General features: G+C 46.1%; 1 protein-coding gene across 1 annotated transcript in view; it reads right to left on the bottom strand.

Annotated features, from left to right (window-relative positions):
• FAM207A (family with sequence similarity 207, member A) overlaps window positions 1–9,447 on the bottom strand; it is a 61,078-nt gene that overhangs the window by 44,096 nt on the left and 7,535 nt on the right. The window contains exon 2 of the mRNA XM_006876560.1: window positions 3,426–3,534. Within this exon, the coding sequence (XP_006876622.1) occupies window positions 3,426–3,534 (109 nt within the window). The remainder of the gene's footprint in view (window positions 1–3,425; window positions 3,535–9,447) is intronic.

Genomic DNA, 9,447 nt, shown 5'->3' with positions numbered 1-9,447 from the left:
GCAATACATAAGACTATAGGTGGAAGCCTGAACCACATCCAGATCTTCAGAGATGGGAAATTTCCATTTGAAAATACGAGCAGACGAGCCTGGAGTGGCTAAAAGAACAGAAGATACTTCTTGAAAGAAGGACCTACAGGAAAAATACAAAACAATACAGGCAAACCGACTGTTACTACAAGAACAAGTAAGTTGCTTGCCCAGGAAACATCAAGGCAAGCGGTCACGTCCCCTCGGTGCAAACCCCCTTCCAAGACTAAGACTCAATGGAAATACTGATTGGTGACCACGCTTGTCACCGATAAGGGGAAGTGAGGGAAAAACAGCAATGAAGCTGCGAGCTAAGGCCTACAATGTTCAATAGACTTCTGTGAACCCGGGTGAAAACCTGGTTGGCCAGCAGTGTGACAAGACCTGGGGACTCTTGGGCCCAGAGTCAGTGACATAGACACAGAGGACTAGAGTGGAGAGTGAAGCATCCAGCTGATAAGAAGAGAGGGCATATGCACAAGAACACCCACACTTTCAGATAATACCCACTTGACCTGGCTTCAATGACTGCATGATCAGAGCTCAACCAGAAGAAAGAAGAGGAAAAAAAGAGTAATCTGATACAATTTGATGAACTTGACCTACACCTATGGATTCAGTAGCTCAAAAGAGGGAACAAATCCTTAAAGCAAGGATCATTCCTACCATACACAGAGTAGACAGGGATGAGCAACTTGGACATTGGCTACCCAAAATAGGGGGGCTACAAAGGCAAGAAGTGACTGGCTTACAAGCTTTCAAGAGGGAACCTAGAGCCAGGGGGCCTGGAGGAAGACAGAATCTCCAGTGAGCAGTATCCAATCTGTCTAGGCAAAGCTGATGAAATGAAATGCAGATGGGTCTCTTGTGCTACAATAGTGAGTAATTGTTATCAGGACTGATTGTGAGGGTTGGAAATGTAAAGGTAGACATTTTGTAGCAGCAAGAAGGGGAGTGATTGACTTTGCAGTCTAGGAGCGGAGGTCCCTGGGACCATCAAGGGAGAAAAGCGGAGAGTGGGACCCTACCCAGAGAAGCAGTGATGCCTGAGATGGAGGCAGAGACAATGACATGGAGAGATGGGGCAGTTGGGGACGTTAGACCCAGAGAGGGAGACGGGCTGTGTGCTGACCACCGGGGGTCAGGCTTGTAGTGTATACCCTTTGGCTGGTTGATGATGCATGGAGGGGATTGTAACCATGGCAATGAAACAATATACGATAGGATGAATGTAAAACTAATGTTCTCCTATGTAAACTATCACATAATTCACAATAAAACATTTTAAAAACAACATAATTCTAATGGGACAAGTTAAAAAAAAAAAAGACTCCATTGAGAATAAACATCTTGACTCCTATCACAGGACAGTCCCTATGTGGCCAGGTGCTATCATTGTGACAGCAGCTGGAGGAATCTGACCTAGAAAGGACTTGATTCTCCATTGACCTTCTCCACAGAGATGGCTTGTCCTGTAGTCAACCAGAGCCGTGACCATGGAGCCAACCTGTTCTGTGAGCCTCTATGGCCCTGACCACTAAGACAGCCCATCCTGTGTTCATCTACAGCTGTAACCAAGGAAATGACAGACTGAGGACAGAACTCACCAGCTCACTAAATAATAACTTATTCGGCTTTACAGCAAGTTTTAAAATCCTAAGAGGGTTATCTATCTGCATGAAGTGATACGGATTTAGCCCCTACAATACACAAAGTATTCATTCAAGTTCAAAAGAAGCCACCCAAACTGCCTCATATAAACAAACCACAAGAGGGTAAGTGGCTATGAACTGTTCAGTTGTGCTTTTAGCCAAAGCAGCTGGAATTTCTGCAGCTAGCCTCTGGAGAAGTACGCTCACCAGGTGCAGAGTGGTCCTCTCTTCCAGTCCCTGAAGGTAGACAGATCCATGCTACTGACAGAGGAACATGCGGTGAGACCCAGCAGAGTCTTGGTCAAATACTAGCCGCTTCCTCTTGGACCTATGTCCTAGGAAATGACTTGTGGGAGGAATCCGACGCACAAAGAACACACATCACGTCTATCTCCCCAGTGAAACAGTGAGACTTCAAAGGAGTGATGCATGTGGTGTAACCCCCAAAAAATGCTTGATAGAAAACCATATCCAGTAAAGAATTACAATTTACAACTGTAAGAGTTGTTCAAAAAGTGCAGACAGAAGCCCTGAAAAACTGTAATAAAATCTGGAAGCTGCTTAGTTATGCAACCAGAAAACAGCCAAGACTTGGGCACACCACTTTAATAGGTATCACACAGGCACCAGGAATGAACGCTAAAACCCCAAGACCAAACCCGAGACCCCTTCTGATGGTGATGGTTAGGATGCACACCAGGATGATAGCTGTGGGAGAAGATGCAGTGTGGGGGGGTTAAAAAGGCTAACAGAGACCACCTAGCCCTGGGAGCACGTGGGGGTGACTGAGAGCTCTCAGTTACATACTGTAATTACTGTCAAACATTTACTTTTAGATTCATAATCTACTTTTCTCCTAAGAAAACTGTGGGTGGGTGTACCCCAAGAGTTCCCAAGAATTCCTCACCCCTACTCACAAGTGTAAGGAGCTCTGGTGGCGTAGTGATTGCGAGTTGGGTTGTTAAGCTCAAGATCAGCAGTTCGAAACTATCAGCTGTTTTGCGAGAGACAAATGGTGCTTTCTGCTCCAGTAAAGATTTCCAGCCTCGATAACCCTATACAGGGTCGCTATGAGTCGGAACTGACTACAAATAACCTCCCCATCCCCCGCCCAGGTGTGTGCCCATAGAGTAGGGCTACACTCCACCTCCAAGGCCCCCAGATCCACAAAGGAAACCTCAAGTTAAAGGAGTCAGTAGAATCAGAGAAACAAAATAAGAGACAATCAGCCAAATCCAAAATGTGGGAATGTAACAGGAAAAATGACCTGGTTCCGCGTCATTAGCATCATCAAGGGGGAAAAGTGCCATGTGCTCTGCAGCCCTCAGCTGTACCCTCATTTTCACAAGGAAACATTCATAAGACCAGCTCATGAAAATGTGCGCTTGTCCTGATACTAAGGAAAAACTGTCCATTTGTTTAGGTGTGATACTGGTATATAGTTAAGTTTACATTTATTTTGTTAAGAACCTATAGAGATATCGACGAAGGGCTTTATTATGGACACACTAAGCAGTCTGGTATTTGTGGCAAAAGACTCCAGTATGTGTGTAGTGAAGGCAGGTGAGGGGTACATGAAGTGCTTCTGCACCATGTTTTCTGCTTTAGCAGATGCTTAAAATTCCCCACAGGTTTCCAGGTTCTCTTGAACTCTGCTTAGGTCTGTGAACCTAAGTAATCCCAGAGCCACACGAGCATCAACATTCTAACCACCCCACCCCATAGCCTCCCCTTTACTCTCACCTTGCTTGAGGGAAGCAACATTCCTTGTAACAAAGTCCAGCTTTTGTGCCAAGGTGCTGAGGTCGATCTTGGTCCTGGCAAAGATGTTAGTGCTCATGGACGCCCAATCCTAATACCCCAACAAAAAGAAAAGAAAAGGGCAGACATGAGACTGGTACAGAGGTTTTAGACTCAAATTCGAGGCAGCTACACTGTGCAGGGAGCCCCTGGAGAGCACCCTAGAACTAAAGCCCTACTGAGGTGCGGGACTCAACCTCATGGTATCCTCATAATAGGGACCTTGGGGACATACCCCTCGCTTCCACAAACTCTCAGACATTACTACCATTCACCACCTCAAACCACCAGACAGGCTTGGCTACTGGTGTTTGGTGACCACTTAGACCACAGAGGCCTGGTCAATACTGACCACAAATACAGTTCAACACTCAGAAGCACTTATGACAGAAACTCAATTTCCTTCCCAAACTTCTCATTTCTCGATTCATTCTACATCACTCTCCTATTTCATAATCATGGTTCTGCCACAAAGTTCCTTTCCAGCTCACAACCATCCCTCCATTGAGACTTCAAAACCTCCAAGTCTACTGTGCTGATGTCCAGCTGTAGCACTCAGGGCCTTGCTTCCTCATGCCCCATTCAGATCAGTCAAGGTCTCCGCTTGGATGCTTCCTTTCCCATGACTTTCCAGTGGCCTTGGGAGCAAACACAGCATCAATCCCAAGGGTGGTTAGACTGAACAGAGCCAAGCCAGATAGCCAAAATGGTACCAGAATTCTGCTCCCAGCACCCTGCACCTAGTAACAGGGAGACAAGCAGCCTTACAAGTGCAACTTCATGAATGAGAATCAGAATAAAGCATTCCCACTTCTCCATCATCTACACCAGCCACCCTTATGGCATGCTCCCATGCTAGCCCTAGACAACTGTGTCTCGATCAGATCTTACAAGAGGATACCATCCTAGGGTGAAGAGCTCACAGAATTCTCTGAAGATGCTATAATTAAATGACTACTAGTGTTACTGAAGTCAAAGGATATAAGGATCATCATAAACAAGAGAGATGTGGCTGAGGTCGGAAAAGGTTCCCAATGAGGAGTTGCTGTTCTCAGAGAGCTAACCTGGAAGCTCTCTGTTCTCTTAAGCTAACCTGGAAGCGCTCAGCCTCTGTGTCCTGGGCTTTTAGAGGCCAGACCTTCGTGACAGGCTGAATCCTACACCTCCAAAGCGTAGTTGGTACTAGCCTCCAGGTGAGTCTTTTCTGGTCTAGCCAACCCCTACTCACCTGCACAAATTCTCAGCTGTGGCCTGAACATAGCAGACCAGACCAAGGCACCCCAATTACCCGAACGACTACTTCTCTGGAAAACACAGTGGTCACTTTACTTAGGGGAAAACTAGGTCCTTTACTACACAATCCCATAGAGCACAAACACAGAGAAGAGAGCAGGACACTGGCGGACAGCCTAACACTAGCGGAGCAGGCAGGGGAGGTATATGAGGAAGTGGCATCTATGACAGACGGCACAGCGAGCAGTGTCACCAATAAAGACAGGGTGGGGACACAAGGACTCGTCGGGTCAATCACTTGGGATGGTGCTGGTTCTCTGAGAAATGGTAAACTGACTACAGTACTAGCCTCCCTCTGGCCAGATGGGGACAGGGGGGTTGTAGGTAATTTCCCTACTAGCAGGGATGAATTGGCATGGTGGTTTGTAGTGGAGACGCAAAAAGTGGGTGCTAGGAAGACTAGAGAAACTATTCCTGGCTCTCGACTGCTCTCATGTTCTTCCATCACCCACCTCTTCCAGAGTATCGCAGGGACCACAGATGACACCCAAAGGAAATCTGGAACTGCTATATAAGGAGCTCTGCCCAGTCTGTGCTGCTCGCAGACTTGATGCTGCCCAAAATAAAACTGTTGAGATGAGATCTTTTTCTAAAAGTGAGATAAGAAACCTAAAGGACGGATACAAACCAAAGCCGGGGAGTCTCCTATGAGCAGGCTGCTATCTTTGTTTCACGAGAGCATCATAGTCACTCTTGGTTTGGAATGCTTACAGGGCCATCATCACTCTCTGGGGAAAGGCTTTATGACTGTCACCACATCTGCTGGTGATGATACTGTTCTGTCTCAGATGGCACTGGAGGCGTTCCTGCACTAGGACCTTCCTCAATGGAAACAGCCACCCTAGCCGTCTCACTCTGGTACAGAAATCACAAGGCAGTGTCAGCATGTTCCACCAGCAGAGCCAAGACAGGCAGAAACCTGGCAATGGGAACACACATCTGATATATTAGAAGGGAAAAAGTGCGGGACCAACAGGCTAAATGATGCTTACTGAAACTGAGGGATTCAAGAGCCACTATCAGAGCCCTCCAACAATGGGAGCAGAGATGATTAGACAGAGGAGCTTCAATAGCTAGGACCATGGTGCTGTAAACACCCTGTAAATCCAAAAGCAACACAAAAGTTAACATGGCAGAGAGAGAAGAAAGTCAAAAGCCCTTTTGGACTGCTTTTGTTGAGTGGCCTTAATGAGATTTTAGAGGCCACATCTAAAGGTTTTGAAACTGCCCCCACCAAGATAGTGTCGGGTCACAATTGCAGAGTAAGGAGGGGATGAAGCAGGCAGGGGGTGGGAGGGTCACCTCCATGTTGCTCCCATTGATATGGAGGAGATGACTGATGACACACAGAAGGGTGATGGCAATTCTAGCCTCAAAGATTAGCAACAGAGGGGCAACATGGGCAAGACTAGGGAGAGGATGTCTACCCTGGGCAGTTGCAGCCTTCCCCAGCCATCTGGTTCTGTGCTCTCTTGCCCAGAAAGCTTATGGTCAAATCCCAGTACAGCCCTCAGTAGCTGGTCCTATGACTCACATGGGTTCTGTTCCCACTATCTGTCTCAACAGGAGAGGTCCTGCCAACATTTGCCCAGACCTCTGGCTTTTCAGAAATATATACTAGAATTTAAACTAATTCCCCTCTGACTCCAGAGAGGGAGAGTAGGACAGACCACAGAACCTATGAAAGTCCCTCTTGTGTGTATTAATGATGTCAACGTATTAATGCACACCCCAGTAAGCTTTTGCTTTCAAGCCCTGATGGGGGTTGCTACTGTCAAGAGTCATTCTAGTGGGGTACATGGGAACCTGTGACCTGTCCACTGATCTGGCCACTGGCAAGCCTCAGACTGACACATTAAGTAAGTCTCCTATGGAGATGAGACACTCAGAAGAAAACCAGTTCTGCTCCTGAAAGCCTTGTTACTTATGTGGATAATCAGCAGAAAGGCCTCTATGCCAAGGGAAAAAAAACCAACATGCAGACTGCACTCATCAACTACACACAGAGGCCAAAGAGCGTCCAGAGCAAGCAGATGTACTATTGACCATCTCCTGGATGCATGAAGGGTGGCTCCTAGGGATTCAGACACTATCTAAACTGGGCCTACATGCATGAACTAATACTGTCATCAGAAGATGCCAGAACAGCATAAAAAAAGCTGCCCTATCAAATCTGGCCAGGGCATTCTCAGCAGGGAAACCCTAAGGGAGCTAGCTTCTCATCCTATGCTGAGGCTTCCACTAGCTCATGAATGGACTCTTCAGACTCCCCCTCACCCTCCAGGCATGCAGGTGACTGAGCCTTTTAGCAACCAATGGACAGGCTTAACAAGACAAGACAATCCCAGCCTGATCCACACATCTCAGGAAAGTAGTCATGCTTAGAAGGAGCAGCTCTCTAAAAGGGTGTTTCTCATTTGGGCCACATGCTTGATCAGACTATTATATGAAAATTGTTCTTTTATCCCTTTTATTTACAACCATTCCCAATATAAGATCTGGATGAAAATAAAAAGATAAATGGAAGATAATATAAAGTTTTGATTACACAACAGGAACAAAAATAAACAGAAACTCTTAACACCCAGAAAAGCATGGAGGAAGGAAACACTAATGGAGGAAAGCTTCAGGCCAAATTCCAGCACAGCCCCCAGCCCCCAGTGGCTGTGGTCTTTTTTTTTTCCCCCAAAATGCTCCTGACAGCTTCCTCCTCCTGATAAAACACTCCCAGTACCACCTTCCTAAAGAACTCAGACTAGCAAGCCAATAAATCAATAGCAATTCCCGGACTCCTACACTGTCCAAGCAGAGCATCTCCAGGCAGGGCCCACACCAGGCAATACATCTGAAATAAGGACTAAACTGCATTTGTTGTTGTTGCTTTGTGCCATGGAGTCGGTTCCGACTCATAGAGATCTTGTACAGGGTTTCCGAGGTTGTAAATCTTTACGGGAGCAGAACGCCTCATCTTTCTCCCACAGAGCAGCTGGTAGTTTTGAACAGCTGACTGTGAGATTAGCAGCCCAATTTATACTTACTATGCTACCAGAGCTCCTTAGCAGAACTAAAAACCCAAGGTAGAGTCCGGGTATGGCGTTGTAGGATCAGCACTGGACTACTAACCACAAGGTCGGTGTTTCAAACCCACCAGCAGCTCCTCAGAAACCCTATACAGGGTCACTGAGTGGGAACTGACTCAACACCACGTTGTTGTTTTAAGTGCCATCAAGTCGGTTCCGACTCATAGTGACCTTGAATAGGGTTTCCAAGGAGCAGCTGGTGGGTTTGAACCACCGACCTTGTGGTTCACAGTCCAGTGCTGATCCTACAGTGCTACACCAGGAGTCCTAACAACACTTAACAAACAACTCCAGAGCAGAGGTTCCATGATGGAGGGCTACACTCTGAACTCTGTTCCCCTGACTGATTACTTTAAATCCTGTTGTAAGTGCCCTGGCATTTAAACTTTGTTCCTAGGAGTCCACACATGCCTTATGAAATTGTACTTATATATGTACCTTAACTCTGACACTGTCCCACCTCCCAACTCACAAGGGTCATTTGGACAGAAAACACGACACTGCCACACGTTAGGCAATACTGAGCTTGGAGGGCTGAGAAGGACCAGGTTATTGCTTGATTAGGCTATAGATACTGAAATCCCAATCTCAATATACCCAATTGTTTCCTTTTCTCCCTTGGAGGGTACTCGGAGAAGGGAGGGGAGGGATACTGTGATTTATATATGGAAGCCGGGATGGCAGAATGGCAGATCAAATAAGTATTAGGGTTCCTCAGGTGCCCTTAGGGGCCCCTAACTCCTTGGTATAGAATAGGTACATGTATATTTTTTGTTGTTGTTTATCACTGTTGAGTTGGTTCTAACTTGTAGTGACCCTGTACAGGGTTTCTAAGGAGCAGCTAATGAGCTTGAACTACTGACCTTACATAAATATATAAGCCCAGGATGCAATTTCTCTTCCAGTCGGAAATTAAGCCATCACTCATCTGTCTGTTTGTCGTACTGTGGTGGATTGTGAGTTGCTATGATTCTGAAAGCTATGCCACTGGGTCACGCCTGGTGGACAAGTTCAGATGAGTTTCCAAACAAAGACAGACTACGTAGAAGGAGTGACGAACTACTTCCGAATATCTAGTCACTGAAAACCTTATGAACAACAGAGAAAATTATCAGATATAGTGTCAGAAAATGAGCCTCTCAGGTTGGAAGACACTCAAAATGCGACTGGGGAAGAGCTGCCTCCTCAAAGTAGAGCTGATGGAAGAAAAGCCCGCGGGACCTTCATTTACTGATGGGGCACAACTCAAAATTAAGAGAAACAGCTGTAAACATCCATTGAAAATCTGAACATGGAATGTACGAAGTATGAATCTGGGAAAATTGCAAGTTGTCAAAAATGAAATGGAACGCATAAACATCAATACCTTAGGCATTAGTGGGCTGAAATGGACTGGTATTGGCCATTCTGAATCTGATGACCACATGGTTTACTATGCTGGGAATGACAAATTGAAGAGGAATGGTGTTGCATTCATCATCAAAAAGAACATATCCAGATCAGTCATGAGGTACAACACTGTCTGTGACAGGATAATATCCATGCACCTACAGGGAAGCCCAGTTAATACCACTATTATTCAAATTTACACA

Source organism: Chrysochloris asiatica, unplaced genomic scaffold, assembly GCF_000296735.1.
Source record: "Chrysochloris asiatica unplaced genomic scaffold, ChrAsi1.0 scaffold00391, whole genome shotgun sequence".
Classification (NCBI taxonomy): Eukaryota; Metazoa; Chordata; class Mammalia; order Afrosoricida; family Chrysochloridae; genus Chrysochloris; species Chrysochloris asiatica.
This window is presented reverse-complemented; position numbering and strand designations above follow the sequence as displayed.